The 20,329-nt window shown below is 48.5% G+C and overlaps 1 protein-coding gene across 4 annotated transcripts; it reads right to left on the bottom strand.

Moving 5' to 3' along the window:
- Positions 1 to 898: 898 nt before the first annotated feature.
- Positions 899 to 17,887, bottom strand: LOC132336013 (DEP domain-containing mTOR-interacting protein-like). Of its 4 annotated transcripts, none has more exons than XM_059863064.1 (9): positions 17,715 to 17,887; positions 10,999 to 11,177; positions 7,375 to 7,498; positions 5,959 to 6,137; positions 4,880 to 5,065; positions 4,389 to 4,529; positions 4,026 to 4,096; positions 2,317 to 2,421; positions 899 to 1,179 (listed from the first exon to the last, which is right to left on the bottom strand). In XM_059863064.1, the coding sequence occupies exons 1-9, from the start codon at positions 17,870 to 17,872 to the stop codon at positions 1,054 to 1,056; spliced, it is 1,269 nt and encodes a 422-aa protein (XP_059719047.1). In that variant the 5' UTR covers positions 17,873 to 17,887; the 3' UTR covers positions 899 to 1,053. The 4 variants fall into 4 exon arrangements, 3 of the variants coding, with proteins under 3 accessions (XP_059719047.1, XP_059719050.1, XP_059719049.1); XM_059863067.1 differs by lacking the exon at positions 17,715 to 17,887 and adding an exon at positions 17,361 to 17,553; XM_059863066.1 differs by lacking the exon at positions 17,715 to 17,887 and adding an exon at positions 17,387 to 17,528.
- Positions 17,888 to 20,329: the final 2,442 nt, after the last annotated feature.

The following is a 20,329-nucleotide window of genomic DNA, read 5'->3' on the forward strand; positions in this document are numbered from 1 at the left end:
GTTTGGTTTATGGCCAAAGGAGCTGCACTGAGGACCCTGCCCTAAGCAGCAGTGCTGGCAATCATCCTGTCCATGCACAGCACAGCAGGCTAATCACAAACAGGATGCTCTGTGAACTGGAAAGAAGGAAACCTCCCTAGTTTCTTGTTATTACCTGTTTTTCTATATTTAGTTCACTTTCAGGGTAGTTTGCAGGGAATATTTTGCACTGGCTGCAAATACAGTCATCCTGCAAGCAGCAGGGGACAGGGGACTGGATTTTGGTGGCTTTTACTCATTTTTGTTCCTTCCCAGAGCCAGATTCAGACCAGGACACATTTCCTTTGGGGCAGTCTCTGGTTTTGGTCCCTCCTTTACCCACTGCTCCCCACTAGGCTGGAAGCAGCCTATGGCCTTGGGGATCTCTGCCTGCTGAGGTGAAGCTGATTAATGAAATTAAGCATTATTAAGGGTTGGGGGCACAAAAAGCACAATCATGGAAGATTCACCTTTTCAAGAAACAGCTGGGAACAGCAACCAGCCCTGGCTGTGAGTGTGGCTAAGCCAAGAGAGTAGCAGGAGCCTTAGACTTGACAAGGAACACACATTCCTGTATCCATTTCCTTATTTTCTTGACAGAGCCGGTGGCACAGCTTATGGGGCCATCTGGAGAGCACATTGTGCTCCTGGAAGAGTGCACAGACAGCTCAGGGCAGCTCAGACAGACTCACTTGGTATAAACTCCTTGCTGCTTACCAGCTTTGCCACCTGCCTCACAGCTTGGCTGGTGAAGGCCTTGCTCTAAGGTGGGCTTCATTAAGTGCTGAGTTCTCACACTGGCACTAGAAAGGAGCTGCAAGAGCTCAGACACTCGAAGAGCAGGTAGAGACAAATATTTCAAGAGCATAAAAATCCAAGATTTGTCCATTTGAATGCATTTATTTGAAAATACATCAAAATGCCTGGGTAACACATCACAGTGAGTGGTCGAGCTTGGTCCCTCCCCACAGTCCATCCCTGCCAAGTGGAGCCCTGCCCTTCCAAGCAGCAGTGGCAAGAGACTCCTCCTCCTCCTCATTCAATGGCTTCCATCACTTCCATCACCAGAGTCCGTGGTCCTGTCATGATGAGGCTGCTGATGGTCTGATAGTCCAGGTGCAGAACATACACCCCATTCACTGAGAACACAAACTGGCACACCTGCAAGAGAGGAGGGACAGCTCACCTCCAGCCCCACAGCACCTCCTGCCCGGGATTAACTGGAACCAGGGGCTGAGGTGCAAATAACTCATGTCAAAATCCTGGAAAGCCTCAAGCATCACCAGCCTGTAGCTACACCAAGAATCACAGTCCTGCAATCCCTGTGTCATAAAAATGGGACCAAGGGGATTTAGGCTGTGAGCTAACAGAGGAAAAAAGGACTAGTTTATGAGCAGGGGCTCATTTCACAGATGGAAATGAAACACAATATTAAAATCCAGCAATTTGGTAGCAAATGAGATTAGGTAAGTAGAAATTAACTGGGCTCTTGAGTAAATGAAACAAATTCATCTACCCCCTTCCAATCCTGCCTGAAGCAAAACTCTGCCTCTAAAAAATTCCATTGTTTCAAATATTCATTTGTCTTTAGACTTATATCAGCTTTTAGAAATTACTCCCTTGCTGCTGGGGTTTCTGTAGGGAAACAACACTCCTTTCATTCATGCCTAAGACTGCACACCAAACTCACATGCCTGGGCCTAAAGTGAGTGTCAAGCTCTTAAGTTCATTTCTCCTGAGCTGTAAATACTGGAAATTACTTGATCAATCAAATCAAGGCTTCAATTTGATGTTATTAAAGTTTTGTGTGCATGGAAAACAGCTCAATGGAGAAGTCCATTGCTAATAGCAGGGAAACAAAATGCTCAGGACCTGAGCATTTCAGGAATTGTGATTCAGGACAAAGCTCTGCTCCTTCCTTGTATTCCTGGGGTTATATAAAGTCACTGGAATTGAACTGGGAATTCTCTGCTTTGTGTTTAGTGGCTCAAACCATTTTGACAGTTCCAAGGTCTGGCACAGGGATGGTTTACTTCTGACAGAGGTTTTTGAGTTTCAGCTGCCCACAGTCCCTGTGCTGCCTTGGAAAAGGAAATCCTCCACTCTGCCAGCACACACAGGGCACTCTGCCTGCAGACAACATCCCTCCCTCCATCTCTCCCAGACCTCCATGTGCCATTCTACCAGTCTGATCCCCAGGGCAGCAGGTGGGACTATCACAGAGCATGTGTTCAGCCCAAAAAGCTCAAACACGACCCAGATCCTGTCTCCTGTTTATTCTCCATGGGTAGGAAGTACCTTCATCCCTGCAGCAGCAGCAGGTCCTCCTGGGTCCACTGCCTGGATGTGGCAAGGTCTTCCTCCTCGAACCACAAAGCCCCAGCCCACTGCATCCCCCACAATCTGCAAGGAAAACAAACATTCCTTTAAAAACCAAGGAATGGGCTGCAGAGAGGAGAGGCAACAGTTCCCAGAGGGACAGAGAGCTCATGATCCTAACCTGTTATGGGCAGGAGAGAAAAGGCTGAGCACCAAGTGAGATGCAGAACTGATTAATTGCTCCCTGCAAAGCTGCTTTCTGATTGATTCCCTGCCAGCTTGTGCAGGAAGGAGCATCAATGGCAGCATCAAGCTGAAGTGCAAGGCATGCACCACAAGAATGCTTGAGAACATTCCCACGGCACACACACCTGCTGTGCCTCTTCCTTGGCACAGCAGAGCATTTCCTGGGTGGAAGGGGCTGCTCTTGCCTTGACACTCTGGTGTCAGCCTGCCAGAGCAGCTTGCTGTGGTACTGCAGCCCTCTGAAGTGCCCAAAAGAGAAAAGGAATTCCCAAGAGACTTTGCACATGGCCCATATAAATAAACAACAGCAACTGCAGAGCTCAGCAGGAGGAAATGAGCCATGAAAGGCCCAGGCTGGCAGAGTTGAAGGGCAGGGCAAGAGCACATCCTCAGATGGGCCATGCCAATCACCAGCTTGATCTTCCTTGCTCTTTCCCATCACTTTGTACAGCACACTTAATTTGGGAACCTGATCCACATTTCCTGGTGCCAAACCAGCATGGCAAGGCAGCCCTCATGCTTCCTACACTGCTCTCTATGAGCTTGCCCCTTTCAGAGGTGGGCAGTGAAGGGGTGAGACACAAAAATAGCCAAGTGCAACAGGATCCACAGGGCAGGAGCTGCCTTGCAATATTTCCACCCACCAGCCCTGACTTGACCAGTCCTACAGCTTTAGAAATAGTTTAAAAAGCAAAATCCCCATTCTTGAGTTGTTGGCAGCATCCTGGAGATTTGTCCATGTAAAAAGCCCAACACAAGGAAGGAAGGAAAGAGTGGCCCTTGGATGCTCCCTCCACCCAGTGCAGCTCCATCAGATGCTGATGGATCAAATCAACCCCTGATCTGCAGAGGGACCTGAAAGATGCATAAGCTGTGCATAAAGTGTGTGACAGATGGTGAGTGTCACAGTCCCAAGTGTCACAAGACTTACTGATCCTACAGCCTGCATGGAGCTGGATAGAATAAAAATCACAGAATATTAGAATGGGTTGGATTGGAAAGGACCTTAAAGATCACCTTGTTCTACCCCTCTGCCATGGGCAGGGACACCTTCCACTATCCCAAGTTGCTCCAAGCCCTGTCCAGCCTGGCCCTGGACACTTCCTGGGATGGGGCAGCCACAGCTTCCCTGGGCAACCTGTGTCAAGGCCTGACCTATGGCAAAAAAAAATCCAAAATGGGAGACTTTTTCTGGCTGGAAAACATTTTTTTTCCTGATCTACCTCATGGATATACATCAAGCTCTCAGAGGGGCTGAGCACATTTCCACCCACAAGAATGTGTGAAGACATTGACCCCTAGAGAGTCACCAACAAAAAGCCACGATGATGTGACAAAGCTTTAGCACAGAGAGGTCAGAGCAGCCAACAGAAAAGCACCAAAGAGCAGGCAAGGAGCTGGGTACTGCTGCATTAGCAATGCCACTCCCAATGGTCACTCACAGTCAGTGTTTTCTTGACATAGGGGGCCCCAGGGGACAGCAGCTCCTCAGTGGTGACAGGTCTCTTTAACACTAGAGCAGAAGGTGACAGATTCCATCAGAATCAAGGGGTTTGTACAGGAAGGTGCATAACAAGGCAGCCTGGGGATCACCCTGGGCTGGAAAACAGATGTAAGAAGCACAGGTCCTGCACACAGAAACCTTTGAGTTCATCTGAGTGGTTTTCCAAACACATGCACAACTTTTCAAATCAAGGTGCAGAGGGGAGCCTGAAGGGTTTAATGGGTTTGGGCCTGGGCTTGAGCCCGTGCCCTGAAGGAGTAGATGTCTCCCATATAACAACAGGCAATGCAGAAGCCCAGACCTGATTTGGGGTTGCACTCAGCCACAGGAGGGAATACCAAGGTAGGAGGAGCACTGAAGTAGGTGTTGGAGTTTCCAGAGAGGGAAGTGATGCTGCTCCTCCGAACTGCTGAGACAACTTTGATCTCCTTGTTGGTCTGGACTGAAAGAGGCACATAAAATAATTTCTATGTAAAAACAGACTAGTTTAAAATAACAAACTCCCCCCCAAACCTGACTTACACTTGAAAGGTATGTGTGCACAGAAGAAGGTATTTGAACTGAGAGTAAAACCAGCTTCAAAGATCAAGAGCTGACCTGATGCTAAGCTATTTTCCCGGGACAGGGGGCCATGCTAGAGACTGCCAGTGCATTGTGACATCCCCCACAAACCAGTGGGATGGGTGTTCACTTCCCGCGGTGCCCAGAGGAACCTCTCAAACTCTGCTGGAGCAACATCCTCACCCCTGGGGTACTCTGGTAATTAATCCTTGCTTTCACAGCCACGGTTACCAGAGAGGAAGCTGGTGTTGCCTGGCTCTGGGTTGAGCTTGCGGAGGCAGAAGGGGCTGTCAGGGCTCTCGGAGAGGGCACGGGCAGAGTTCTCATTGAGCAGCTCCGTCAGACGCCGCCGCCGCCGGAAATTGATCCAGAAGTGGTAGAGGATGTCACTGTCAAAGAAGTGATGCCTGTTGGAGACTAGGAGAGAACAGGGGAGGAGGGAGAGGCTGAGGGGGTGGAAAAAGATATAACAAATATCCTGAGGGTGTCGCCCTGATTTTTTAAGTTTTTCTAAGCCTTCTGAGGTTTACATTCTTGTAAGGAACTTTCTCACACACTTTATGTAAATAACTTATTGTTTTGCATTCTTATATGGAGGAAGAGAAATTTGATAAACTGTTGGTTTGTCCAGTGTCATTGGAGAGGTGGCACTGCCACCCTCCAATCCACTGTCACTTTGAGAAATCTATAAATGTTAGAATCAGAAATTCAAAGTGCTTTTTTTACCTTAAAAAAGCTGCGTGTGCGCGTCGTGTTATTTCGTGTCCTGTAGTGACACTGAGGGACCTTCCCAAATTGCTTTTAATGCCCCTGTGCTCTACTGCAGCTTTTCTGCCTGTTTGGGAATGCTGCCTGCAGGGAGGGAGGAACAGCAGGGCCACCCCCCTAGAGGTACCATCTCCCAGGGGTGCACTCAGTGTCACAGCCCTCCACCTGCCCCTGTCCCAAGACACTCAGAGGACTCCCTGCCTTCCGAATTATAGTTTAATTATAGCAGATGGATAAGGTCTCCAGCCAAGAGGAGCTAAACTTGACATCCTCACGCCCCAGCCCTCCAAACCCAGGGGTGCAGCCCAGCCCTGTGGCCGGTGGCTTTGAAGAACTGAAGAGCAAGAGCTCAGATTTCATCTCAAAGCCTTTGAGGTTGGTAAAGATTGCTCCAGTTTCAAAGGTCACCAGCTCCAAACATAGAACTCAAAGGCTCCATTGCCATCTCCAAGTGGGCACTTGACCAGCACTTGTTGCATGGCATGAATGGGGATCTGTTCCTCCACAGCCACGCTCATCCCTCGCTTCCCCGCCTGGCTCACCATGCTGAATGATCCCGTGCTCCAGCAGTGCCCGGCCCAGCTCCACTGCCTCCTGCCTGTTCTCCACCTCTCCCTCCTGAATGAGCCAGTCGATCATCTCAGAGCCCAGGAAAGTCCTCTGGTACTTCACCGAGTTCTCCTCCCTCACCTTCAGGATTGACTCCTCCACGCTCACCAGCCTGGCACAGAGGTGGGACAAGGCTCCCGTGATGCCAAACATCCCTGCCAGTCCCCAGGGGAGCTGCAGCCGGGTGAGACAAGGCCGAGGGAAGTGGGCAAAGCATTGCAGCCAGAACATTCCTGCCGGGGAGCAGCGGGGAGGGAGGGAGGAACACGGAGCTGCAGTCGGGCACCTTTGTAAATCTTCAGCACAGCGAGGCAGCGGCTCCAGCAAAACCGGGTGGGCTCTGAGCTCAGCTAAAGATCGCAGGGAAAGCCAAACAAGCGACTGAGTGTGGGTAACAGACGGCAGAGAGTCCAAAGGCAAGGACAAGGTGGGTTTCAGTCAGCAGGAGCTCCCTGGCAGCGTGTGAGAGCTGAATCCACGGTCTCCACGAGAGGGTGCAGCCGGCTCAGCCATCAGAGCGCCGGGATGCGCTCCCCATCCCACGGACACTGCTGCGGACCAAGAGCGAAGCACAAGGGATGCACATCTGGCAAAGGAGCAGGGACACGCCCAAAGTCACCACCCGGCCGGATGGAGGACTCTCCTTCAGGGCCAGTTTGTGACTCTCGCTGCCAGAGTGGGGAGGATGCGAAGCTGTGAGGAGGCTGGAAACAGGTCCAGAGAGTGGGCTGGGGTTTAACTCTGGAAAGATGGCTTGGACTTAGAACCAGAAACAAGTGACACAATGAAAAGGAAACACTTGGAGGTGGAAGGAGTTTTCTCTACTCTCTGAGAATAACCTTTTCCATTACAAATTTTGCAAATTAAGATAAGAAACAGCCTAATTTAGGGTATGAATAGCCTAAATAGGCAAATAGGCTGAGAAAGGGGCAGGAACCCAGGCCCACAAGGGTCCTGAAAGTCCCATACTTTGCTGATTTTGGTAGGACGTAAGTCCTAATACAGCTGCTGGAAGCAGCTCACACGAGGAGGCTGGAAGAGTGCAGGAATGGCCACTGGATGTGCTCATTCCAGGAGAATCAGACTGCACTTCCCTGCAGCAGATCCCAGATCCTGCACGTGGGCTGGAGCCCTTGGAAGCACCCATGAGTTCATAGTAAAACTCCAGTCCCATGCCCTGGCTGTCCTGCAGCTGTGGCAGGGCTCAGAAGCAGCATTTCCCAGCAGGACAGCAGGGAGTGCAGAGAAGGAAAAGCAGAGCCAGGGGCTCCCAGCTGCAGGGCAGCAGCAGCCAGCACAGCCAGCAGGGCACAGCCCCAGTGCCCCAGGGCCAGGGAGGACTCACGTACTTCTCATAAAGGCTCTGCCCTCGCAGGAACACCTTCACGTCCTTGCTGAGGGGGAAGGTCCCGTCGTCCTTGCGGAAGCGGTAGAGCAGCTTGGCATCCTTGTAATCCGAGTGCTCGTCACAGACTGCAGGAACACAGGACACACAGGGCTCACCTCAGCAGGGTGTTGTCTCCAGGCTAAAAGCTGTCAGGGATTCGTGCCACGTCCCTCCCTGTGCCCCTCCTCCCATGGAACAATCGGCATCCAAGCCCTCGGTCCCCAAAAATTACCTGCCCATGAACACCTGAAGCTCATGCTGCTGGGAGAGGCCAATCCCAAAGTACAGACCTTGCAAAGATGGAGTTTGGGGCTGCACTTTGTCCCAGACATTAAAATATTCATTAGAAAAAACAGGACTTGTTTTTAAATTTAAGTATTAATATTTCAATTTAGACTAAAAGAGGATGAATAGAATTGCCTCAATCAACTTTAAAAAAAAAGCCACAGCCACATGTAAGCAGACTTAGAGGACAGAGGAAACAAAACCACACTGCATTCAAACCCCCATAAAATCACCTCTGTCTATCAAAAATACTCAGAAGCTAAAAAAATAAGGCACAAAATTTCCACATAATTTTGTGCCAAGCCTGCCCAATTCATTTGCATGGCAAACTGACCTCAAGAGAAAATCTCCTTCAAAGCCAGGTGTAATACAACTGGAATAATTAAATCTGTATGAAAAGCCTGGGATTCATCTTGGGGACTGGCACACAGTCTGTAAATGCATGGCTTTATAGTTCATGTAGCCTTTAGCAGGTAAATATTTGGGATATCAAATATTTAAATAAATGAGTGAGATAAACCTGCCTGAAACAGACTCCTAGGCTACAAGTAAAAACAACAACAACAAAACTAAAACAAAGACTAAAAAAACCCAACCCAAAAATCATAGTTCAGCTCTTAAAGTCAGCCTGCCTTCAGCTGCACCCATCTGAAGCAAGAAGAAGAAAAGGAAAAAAAAACCAAACAACAAAAACCAACAAAAACCAGAATAAAGAATATGCCTGGAAAGCAAAGAAAAATAGTCAAAGGGAAAAAGAAAAACCGCAAATGTTTCCTCACTAAAGTAACACCATCCACTAGAGTGAAATTGTGAAATTCAAAAGATTCAAGAAACTTCTTGTGAAAATTTTAACTCTTTTCCATCCTTCTGAGCAGACTGGCAAAACCACATTCCCCTTCAGGTGAGCAGCAAAATGCCAAAACTTGTCAGATTATCTCTGGCTCATCATTCCTGCAGAGCAGCTGTCTCAGATGCAATCAGGACTCTGAAGCCTCTGACTCACCAAGCACAAGGGCAGGATGAGAAAGTTGTTTTAACAACCTTTTTCTTAAGTGAAAGTTTGCAGCCTCATAATTCCAAGGAGCAACTGTTCCAAAGCCATTGCAACCAGGAATAGAACAAAAAATCCTACAGGACTGTGCCCACAGAAAGCCAAAGCAGTTTTCCTATTTAAAGATCAATTCCATGTGTTTCCAGTGTGTAACAGAACCAAAGCTCAAAGCACACCAGACAATTAAGAGGCAGCACGATGAACTTCATGAGATAATTATCTAGATGCCAGGGGAGAAGAGGGCAAACAGTTCAGCCAAACAACTGCCAAGCACCCAGCACTGTGCTGGCAGCCCTGTTTCCACAGGACTAACAAAATTAATGGACACAAGGCAAGTTGGAAAGTCAGCTTCTGTGTCCTGCCAGGAACTGTCACAGGAGCAGGAGGGACATGTCTTACTATGCAATCAAAACAGTGCTGGTACCCAGTGCTGCACAGGTTTAATTAACTAATGGATTTATTTGAAACTGTCAGCTGGAGAGATGGAAAAATAATCAGGTGTAAGTGTTAATGGTTAACTGAGAACTCCCTGCTTCAGCTTTCTGTGATAAAGCCCAGCAGCAGTTTATTTTTATTCTAGGCAGTTTAATGTAAAGGGCATTTCTCTCAGCAAGGAGCAGATGGCAACAGGGAGTGTTTGCATTGCAGTGCTCAAAGGCAGCTATTTTTGGACCCCAGAGAAGAGGGGGGAGCAGAGGGTTTGGTTTGGAAGAGATGTTTTGGGTTTGGTTTGGTGTGGCCATCATCTGCTTCTGTCTCCTCAGCTACATCCTCGTGTGACAAACCAGCACCCAGCTCCAGGCAGCCCCAGCTCCTGCCCCAGAGCCCTGGGATCAGGAGAGCTCAGCCACAGCCCTTCCCACCCATGGCAGAGGTGTCCCAGGGCTGTTTGATAGTCTAGGGGTTTTGTTCCTGGCTGGGCCTGAAAACCACATGGACAGGAATTGTTTTTTGCCCATCTGAAGCACAGCTTGTTTTCTGTTGCTATATCAGGATGAAGGGCTGGACCTTGCTCTGCAGCACAGAGCTGAGTATGTGACCTGAGTTTATTCAAAACTCCTGAAAGTTCCAAAGAAATTTTAAAAAGAAAAAAACCTGAGTACTGCTAAGAGCTGGGCTTGAGCATCAAGCTGCTTTTTCTCCACACTTCCTTTTTTTTTCCTTCCTTTTAAAATTTCTTTTTAATTAGGTTCCACTGACAAGCCTTTGTAATGATGGCACTCACTCCAATCCCAAGGGAGGCTTTCCTACAGGATTGCTTCAGCTTTAGGTTCACAGGTGACAGATGAAATTTTCCTTGGACTGATGTGAACTCCACAGCTCTCTTTGTCCCAGCATGAGGAAACTGAGGAGTATTGGGGTCTTATGGTGCAGAGGTGAAATGTGCTATAATTCAGCTTCCACTTCTGCATGACGCAGACATGAGCCAGACCAGCTGCTGTACAAACACCCACCTGCCTGGGTACAGAAATACAGGGCAGGTGTTACTGAGCTTGCTTTCAAAGAGGAGACACTTTAGATGTCATTTACAGCCCAAGGCCCTTCTGTGGTGGGCAGGGAACTCACAGAATTCACAGACTGACCAGGTTAGAAGAGACCTTCAAGATTGAGTCCAACCCAGCCCCAGCACCTCAACTAAACCCTGGCACTCAGTGCCACATCCAGGCTTTTTTTAAACACATCCAGGGATGGTGACTCCACCACCTCCCTGGGCAGCCATTCCAGAACTTTATCACTCTTTCCATAAAAAACTTTTTCCTAATATCCAAACTGTATTTCCCTTGATGCAGTTTGAGGCTGTGTGCTCTGGTTCTGTCAGTGCTGCCTGGAGAAAGAGCCCAGCCCCAGGTGAGCACAGGCACCTTTCAGGAGCTGTGAGAGTGATGAGGGCACCCCTGAGTCTCCTTTTCTCCAAGCTGAGCACCCCCAGCTCCCTCAGTGGTTCCTCACAGGGTTTGTGTTCCCACTCCCTCTCTAGCCTCGTTGCCCTCCTCTGGACATGCTCCATCATCTCAACATTCTTCCCAACCTGAGGGCCCAGAACTGGACACAGCACTCAAGGTGTGCCCTCACCAGTACCAAGTATCTGGTGCATCCCCCAAAGCAACACCAACCCAGCCCCATCCAGCCTCCCCAGGAGCCCTCACCCACGGCAGGGTGGCACACAGGGACTCCTGCCTGCTATGCTGGGTGACACACAGGGTGAGCAGGCACACAGCCCTCCCTGGGGGTGGCAGGAGCCCCACACACCGTGGTGGATGATGTAGTGGTCCATCAGCTTCTGCATGAGGCGGATGGCGGTCTCGCGGTCGGGCGCGTCCTTGTGCTCCACCAGCCAGTCCGTGAGCTCCTTGGCCACGAAGCAGTTGGGGTACGTGCGCAGGTGGAACCTCCTGTCCTTGATCAGCTTCCCATCGTGGAGACGGAGCCTGGGGGGAACAGCAGCCACTGAGCACAGCTGGGCTCTCAGGAGGGTTGGAGTCTGATGGCCCGGATCTGTCCAGCCTGGAGAGACCCCTCTGGATGTGCTGGGGCTGTGCCAAGCAGGCAGGGACTGATCAATTCAACCAAACCCCTGGCACTGCCAGACTGCATCAGCCAATCCCAGGGAGCCTCTCCACCATCCCCTTCTCTCCTCCTGCCACCACTCAGTTATCTGAGCAGATGCAGTGTGACCTGTACATGTCTTTTCATTCTAAACCAGCCTCGAAAACCCACAGCAGCCAACCAAAGAGAGTGAAGAGGGGACAAAACTCAGAAAATAAAAAGTATATGTACATGCATGTACAAATAGCACATTTGTATTTGTATATGTCTCTTGGCATGATTCTGTGTCCAGTTCTCCTTCCCCATGGCCACGAAAGCAGGAATAAAGCTGCCCCCAGGACAGAGCCTTACTCATAACTCCAGGTGGGAGCAGTAACAGGAGCCTTCCTTTCTCCTGTCCAAGCAAAGAGTGCCAGGTAGATCCTAGCACCACCTGATCCCTGTACCCACTAACCCACAGCAGCAGTTGAGAACAGTCCTGGCATTTTCTGGTTCCAGCTGGGATTGACTGGGATAGAGTTTACCCAAAAACAACCCTCCTGTCCCAACAAACCCGATGTTAAGGCTGGTCTGCAGCTCTGACGGAAAGGCAGATGGGGGAAGGTTACTCAGGTGAGCACAGCTTTGACTTTCAAAAGGACCTTAACAACTGGGTGAGCCACAAGGCACTGAGTTCCTCTGTGCTCCAGCCAAAGCCAGCCCACTTTGGCAGCAGATCTGTCCAGGGGCCAAACTTCTGCCCTGTAGCCATGACTGTTCCCAAAACACCAGTGCTGGAAAATGCCCAGTGTGTGCAGCAGGCTCTGTGGGGAAATATTAATTAAACATCTCTGTAACTCCAGGGTGGTTTTTGTTTCAAATTATTCAAAACTGGCAATTCCTGGGTTTGCCACAGGCCAGTGAATTTTACTAGGGCATTAAACACTGCAGCCTTTTGTTATTTCATGCCTCAAGTTCTTTTGTTCTTTTTGCCTGTTGGACAAAACTTTTAGGTACCTCACAAGAAGTTTGAATACCCTAAAAATCTCTCAGCTAATAATGGATGATCCTATATTGTAGGATTTATAAATTCTAAGTTCCTAAAAGTTTTACCATCAAATGTTTTGTTAGAAGAATAATTAGTAATTGATTGTTGCAATTAATACTGAGAAGCTGACAGAGGTTTTCAGACCTTCCTGCTAATTAAAATACTACACTAAAGATTCATGCAGAACCAGCTCCTGGCCTTGCCTTGCACAGACCTCCCCCAAATCCTGAGGTCCATATCCAGCCTTTCACTCTTTACCTGTCAGGCTGATTCCCACATGTGACCAGCTCTTGTTCTGCAGATGGATTTTACCCAGAAAGAACACTCCACAGACAGCTGCCTGGCTATTTTTAGAGTTTTTGTCTTTTTTCTTCCTTTATTTCATGGTCCACTGTCAAAATGCAACCAGACACAGTCAGCAGTGACTGCAAACAGAGGATCCCCACCCATGGAGGAAGACACAGCCAATTTTATGTTTTCTCTCTTTCACAATCACAAAGTGGGGAGGCACTTCAGAGGAGTATTTGGTAAAGATAAGAAATGTTCCAAGAGTGCTCTTCTGCCACCAAGAGTCAACAGGAGTTTATATAAAGAATATAAATAGTCTATATATAAGAATATATATATTTTTACTCTTACACACACACACCCTATACATATAATAATACATAGACCATAACCACACAAGGCTTGAATAGAAACTGGTTGGAAGAACACTATTTTCCCTATTTTACTCCCTTTATTTGACCATGTTTCAGAATACACACAAAAAAAGCACAGATTTTTAAGGAGATAAATAAAATTTAAACAGAAAATATTTTTAGGAAGCAATGCTGCTAAGGCCTAAGATTTAAAAATTTAAGAAATACATTTATTCTGAAAATATTTGATTGGGAGCAACTGCCAGGACAGGAATTAAGTGGTAATTCAGCACCTCTGGAGCAGCATCTTGGACCTTTAAGGGCTCTTTTAAACTTGTGACGAGTTTTCCCTCTGTCCTGCAGACTCAGGGCAGCGGAAGAGGCTCGACTGGAATGTCCTTGCAGACTTTTCACTTTCCTCTTGTTTACTGTTTCCTGTCAACTCTGAAGAGACAAACTTTGTCCTTCAGGCACAGGATGTAACAGCTCTTGTGTGATGTTACAAAAACAAAGCTGGTGAAGCCATGAGCGGGTTCTAATCACACTTCCAGATAAATAAGATTAAGGAAATATATAATAATATGCAATATTATGAGTTTTCTAGATGGCAAAATCTACCCTGTGGACATATTACTTCTTCAAAAGGAAAAATAATTAAAAAAGCAGAATAAGGTCAGGATAAAACACTTGCTGGAACATGAGAATGGGCTCTTATGAAACACTCCTGGCTTGGCAGGCAGAGCCTCCACGTGCGTTTGCTTTGGGAAGGTTGTGTTGGGTAAGCAAATTGTTTCTTTGTCAAGGTCACTACAAAGCCATCATTATTCATCCTGGGTAACCTTGTGGAAAGGGACATCCAAACAGAAGAGGGATAAACTCTCCCTCACCTCCCGTGTAAACAAACCTTGAGCATCTCAAATGACAAGGTGGATCTTTCAAGGATATTAATTCCAGTTCACAGTGCCACAGCAGCTAAGCACAAATGAGTGGCCTTGGAAAGATGCATCATCCAAAAGATCTTTTCTGTTCCTATCTTCACAGGAACAAAAAAACAAAACAAAAAAAACCCAACTAAATAAAAAACCCCACTAAAACAACAACTAAGTGCTCACTAAAAGGCAGCAACAGACACAGGAGTTTTTCTGCAAAGCAGCTGCTGCTGGAGAGGCAAAAGAGCTGCTGCAAATTCTGCACATTTTGCTGAAAATGAGCTCAGCAAAGCTCAGTTTGCATCACCCCCAGTCTGAAAAAGCACCAGTACGTCTGGGGAGAAGGGAAGGCTTTGCACACCTGTGACAACCCAAAGTGGTACCGAGATGTTTAATTTTCCTTGTATTTAAATATAGGTATAGGAAGACTTAAATCTCAGAAAGAAATCCCAGCAAGCACAAGTCTTTTTCCCAGTCCTCCCTTTCACCAGGGCTAGAAATTTATTAATTAGCTTTTTAAGGTCATTCTGACCATGAAATCTCATCTTTGAATAATGTTCACTGTTAAATCAAGCAATGCCCCATGATTCCTCAAGGAAGTTATGCTCTCCACAAGAGATCCAAGTTCAACAGAGAGCAACCAAACCCCCTGCAGACAAATGACTTTTGGCAAGAACACAAATTTTGGCATGTTCAGCCACACACCTTCAGTGAGCCTAATTTCCAGAGCATCAAAGAAAGAGCACTTTATTTAACAGCATTTCAGTTTGAGTATCCAACTAAAACACTTGCCAGCTCTGAAAGTTTTGGACAGTGGCAGAAATTGCATCTTTATTCTTTGTGGGAAAAAAGCTTCCTTCTCCTCTCACTTTTCCTGTGCAAGATATAAATTTACTGAGTATATTTTATGTTTAGGAGTGATTAATGCAGCTTATTGGAGCACAGCTGCTTCTCTTGACCATGGGAATACCCAGATGAGAGTGCACCAGGGCTTGTCCATACTTGAGGAACTCTGATTACAGCAGGGTGTGAATGCAAAGCAAGGAAGCAGCTCCAGAACTCTCTGTGTAGATAAGCCATTTGTTGCAATTAGAAGTGACTAATTGGGCCTCTCTTACAGAATGCCACCCAGGAATACACAACGCCCAGTAAAACCAATGATTTCCATGCAAGTTTTTATGTCTGACAGAAGAGGAATGACAGCAGACGTGAGGAACGAGCCTGAGCCAGCAGCTCTGTCAGACTCAAAGCCAAAATATCAGTAAAAGTTTTATTTTTGTCTTTCTAGTGAAGAGAGACTCAAAACACAATTTTTTTCCCCCTCCCTGAACCAGGCAGCCATTGAAGCAGAGGGACCCTGGCAGACAGGCAAATCCAAACCCCCTGGCCAATCTCCCACTGATTCCTTCAGGATCCACTTCACTCCCAGCCATCCACACAGAGCATTCCTCCAGCCCTCACTTGTGCAGCTATTCCTGGCTGGGAAACACATCCTGACACTGAACAGACTCACCCCTCTGGCCAAACCAAACTCTGAGGCATTTGCAAACTTGCTGGGAAGCCAAAGAACTGCAAAGATGGAGCAAAGGTTTGTTTGATTTAGTGTAATAGTGGGGAGGCAGGGCAGGAAGCGGGGAGCAGGGAAAAATAAATGTTTGGTGTTTCGTGTGGACACAGCAGCCCTATTTGCTGATGGAGGTTCACTGAGTCAGGGCAGCTGCAAGGCTCCTTTCCATGCCTCTGTATTCCACATCTGGGGAAAAGCAGGGGAGGACAACGTGGACATTTATCCCTGTCCATCTGCTGTTGTCTGACACATCACCCAGCCTCTCTGCCTCAGTTTCCCCGTTGCTCTCCAGCAGATATCCAGGAAGATCCATACCACTAACTCCTGACCTGCCAGGCTCTGAGATCCCCAAAACACAAGGGAGAAATTCAAACTCTGTGGGTTCTGCCTCACTCAATTCTCTTTCCAGCCAGAGGTTCAGTGGAAGAAGCATCCCAGCTCCAGGCTGGCGTCCATCTCCTCATTTTCCTCCCCAGGTTTTACACCAACAGCTCCTTCCCATCCTTGTGCACCAGGAACAGGCTCCTGCCCAGACCAAAGCAGAAGGATGCAACTGCTGTGTGCCCAGCTCCAGCAAAAGGACCCTCCTCTCCCTCACTGGGAACTCTCAGATTTTGGGAGCTCCCCAAACCAGGAAACTTCAAGGCACTGCAGCTATGGGAAAAAAAAATAAAGAGGAAGAAAAAAAAATATGGATGTCCCCAAAAGTACAAAAACTTTGGGGTTTCTATTCAACTTTAGCCCAGTGTGCAGTGTACTGGAAGAGTTCTGCTCCCAAACAAATTTACTCTATCCCTTTCTCTTGTTTACAGTCACAATCATCAAATGGTCCAAGGTCTGATCTGCTCCTGTCCTGCAACAGGCATGGGGAAGTCACATCACCCCCACAGATGGAACACAGTTTTAACACACAGCTTGAGTATTTTATTTTCTCTCTCAATACCTGACCCCTTCCTCTGGCCCAGGCTATGCAGCTCAACTGAAAGCTCAGTCACTCCAGATAAGTTACTGGAAATATAAATATGAATAAACCTGCTCTGTCCCTTGGCTGTATGCTCAAGATGGGGCCCCAATCCTTAGGTGGAAATTATCAATCCTTGAGAGAGTACAAATAATAAAGCTAAAGCTAACAGTGTTCACTGAGAATGGACAACAAACCTACACCAAGCTAATTTTAGGGCTCTGATGATAGCACATTCAGGCTCTGGACTGTTTACATTATCAAGGATATATTTCCTATTTTCCACCCACATTTCATAACAAACCAGATTAGCTCCAGATACAAACAAACAAACTGCTCTAGAGCTAGGAAAGGCCACAGTCAGATGCTTGGAAGCAAGGAAGGGGTTCTGACCCCACAGACACAAGGAACACATTTTCCCAGCCCCACATTGCAAGGGAGAATGGATTTCTGTCTTCATAAGAAGAGAATCTTCAGAAACTGCTGAAGGACTGGGACTACAGAAGTTCCCAAAAGAGACTTTCAGGAAAGGGAAGGTCCAGTTCAGGCACGTGGAATGCCCTTCCAAGTCACCCTGAAAGCATCCCCAGAAGTGCTGCTGTCCTCACCCAGCCAGGGTCAGGGACCTTCTGGGGGCTGCTCAGTGCCACCACACCACTCTCCGTGCTTCGGGGAACGTGGAAAGGGACAAAAAAAAAAAAAAAAATCTGTGGCCATCTAAAGTCCCCTGGCACCTGGGGGTGAGGGATGGGAGACGCCAGAGAGGAGCAGCAGGACAAGGTATGACAGAAGAGGAGCTGGCTCAGCACTCTGGTGGATGAAGGAAGGATCAGCAGGCACTGGAGGGGGGAAAGAGCTCGCTCAAGGATAAAGCTCTGAGCCTGCTGCTAACGGGGCACAGCCCTGAGCCCCAGAGCAGGAGGACCCCAGGACCTCCTACCTCAGCTGCTCTCCAGCAATCATCACCTCAGCCCTGTAGTGCTGCTCCGTGGCTTTCTTCTTGAGGCTGCTGCTCAGGCTCTCCATGCCGGGCTGGCGATGCTCCCCATGGGCTCTGCCTGGGAAGATGCTGCTCCCCCCGCCGCCGGCCCCGGGCAGGTGAGGCAGCCCGGAGCTGCTGACTCCGGCCCCACGCCCGTCCCTCCCTCCCGGCGGGCTCCGGAGGAGGAGCCTGCTCCAATCTGAGCCCGGCTCTGCCGGCTGCCCCGCCGCTGCGAGCCGGGAGGGGCTCCCTGCAGCCTGGGACAGTGTCCCCTCTGCCGGGGGATGGCTCTGGAGGGCTCCGGGCACTCACCGCCTGGGGGATGAGCCGAAGATGGACAAAGCGGTTCCTTCCTTACGCTGTAACCTTCCTCCGGGGTTCAGGATGTGCTGCTCCCCCAGGCAAGCCGTGTGCCTCATCCCCATCTTCCTCCCCGAGGGCTCTCTGTCTTTCCGCAGGTTGGGATGCATCCAGCACTTGCTAAAAGGGGATCAGAGCAGCTAGAGCCCTCCCTCTGTGCAGGCTGGATGGAGAAGCACAGGCTGTGAATATCCAGATCTGGTACTGGGGAGTCTGGAGCTCCGCTGGTGCCAAGCTGACACGGATGCCACCTGTAAAATGAGCCTCCAGGAACAGGCACCTGCCTCAGCTACCACTCGTCATTCCCATTATTAGAGGAACTTTCTGCAAGGCCAGAGCTGACCTGAAAGTGAGGGTGACCAGCAAAGTAAAAGGCAAAGGAGCTGGGATGTGGAGAGGGTTAATTACATCCATCACTACTGTCAGGTTCCTGTAAAATCATGCTTCCATCAGTTCAATCAGAAGAGAAGAATACTGCCTGGCACAGGGGACCAAACCTCAGAGATACAAAAGAGAGAAAGAGAGTGTGGAGAAGATGAGTATGAGGGCAGGGAAGGAAATTTTATCAGCTAAGGAGATTCTGCTTCAATTTAAGTCTAATAAAGCATCAATAAACTAAACACTGTCTTTAATTAGCTCCTCTGTGGCAGTAACTCATCAGCAGGCACTGAGTTTGCCGTTGTCTCCATCAGCACAGACTTCCAGGCTTACATTCCCCCATCCCATAAATGCTCCTAAATCCACCCGCCTGGGCTGGGGGTTCGGGAAGAGCAGCAGAAGGAGCAGGAGACACAGGGCAAAGGCACCGCGGTGGCTGGAGGCACTTTGGTTTCCTGCCGGCTCCCTGCTGGTGGAGGAGCAGCAGAGGAACAAGCGGGGCTGGGCAGAGCTCGCTGCCGGCGCTGCCGCCCAAGGCAAACAGCGGAGCAGCGGGACGGGCTGTGCCAACAAGGCTCCTCTGTCCGGGCTCTGCCGGGGCAGCTCTCCCGTGTCCCCTGTCCGGGCCGGCCAGAAAGGCAGAACAGGCTCCCCTTGTGTGCCCAGCCCCGGGACGGCTCCCGGAGCCCCTCCGGGCTGGCCGAGCCAGGCTCAGCTCAAGGGCCTTTGAGGGGCTCCCAGGGCAGGCTGGGCTGTCCCTGCCCTGCTGCAGCATCCTTCATTCCCAACGGGAACACGGCGGGGAGAGCCCCCCAAACCTGCCCATCCCATTGCTCACTGTGCTGCTTCAGCTGTGGAGAAACTGCTGCTGTCTTAATCATCACAACTATCTTTAATCTTTGGATAGTAATTATCTTCAATCACTGGATAATAAGCATCTTCCTTTAAAAAAAAAAAAAAAAAATATATATATATATATATATATATATATATATATATATAAACTCAGCTCCAATCCTGAGAGTGTTTCACAGTAACAAGGTAAAGGATTTCAGCTCTTGCCAGCTTCTTCCGTGAAAAACACAGGAGGGAAAAGTTTATTTCTCCAATAAATAACCTTGTTAAATGTGTCCTTTAAAATAGTCATTAATGTTTCTACTTGAGACACACAAAAAAGGAAGAGAAGCTACTAAAAATATATTATCTCCCCATCTCAAGCTTGGGGAACAGTCAAGGGAGCAGAGTGAGGGCACAGCAGCCAGGGATATCTGGGGCTGCTGAGGATGGAGGGAGCTGTGCTTGGAAAGCTGCCTGTGAGGATGAAGGGCAGGGGGATGGACTAAAACTTCTCCTGAGAGGACAGAGCACCACTGTGAACCTGCAGCTGGCCTACAGGAGGTGACTGGAGTGGCTGTTTTCCCAACAAGGACCAGGGCCAAGCTCATGAAATGAGTCAGCAGCCTTGAGACAAACTCCTTGACAGGAGGGTTTTTCCCCTTCAGCTGCAAAAATTAAACTGAGCATATTATCAATACTGGATGTTAAGCCTTAAAATCTAAATTAATTTTAAAGAGGATTAGGTTAATTCATGAAGGACAGATCTTGGTATTGAATATGGAAATCCAGGTGATTACTTCTGTTTTCAGTGATGGAAATTACAAGAATACATTAGTGGAAAATTCACTCACAATTTCTTCTCCTCTCTCTCTGATTTCTGATACTGGTCCACACCAGAGCAAGGATACAAGCCTTGAGGAACTTCTGCTCTCCTTCAGCTCAACACTCTGAATGTCACAACCTCAGGGCTTTTTACACTGACATTTAATGGGAAGAGCACCTCACCAATTCAGGAGAAAAGGGATGTTAAACCAAAGCCCCATGCTCACAGCACCGAGCTCTTAGTTAACCTCAGCAGTGTCCTTTGCAGATCTGAGCTTTCCCCCAAAGCATTTTGTTCCCTTTTTTGAAGGGAATATAGGGAATACACCCAGCAAGCTGCTGTTAACTCCATCCTGGAGGTGACAGAATTTCAGGGTTGGGAAAAACAATCCCTAAATGTGTCTCCCTCACTCCCCATCCAGGGAGGGATTCATTAGATTGAATTAGTTATCAGCTCCATCTACAGATGAAAAGTGCTTTCCACAGCATGGCTTTGGAGTCCCATCTACAATGGATGTGCAGAGTCCCTC

This window comes from Haemorhous mexicanus, chromosome 18, assembly GCF_027477595.1.
Source record: "Haemorhous mexicanus isolate bHaeMex1 chromosome 18, bHaeMex1.pri, whole genome shotgun sequence".
NCBI lineage: Eukaryota > Metazoa > Chordata > Aves > Passeriformes > Fringillidae > Haemorhous > Haemorhous mexicanus.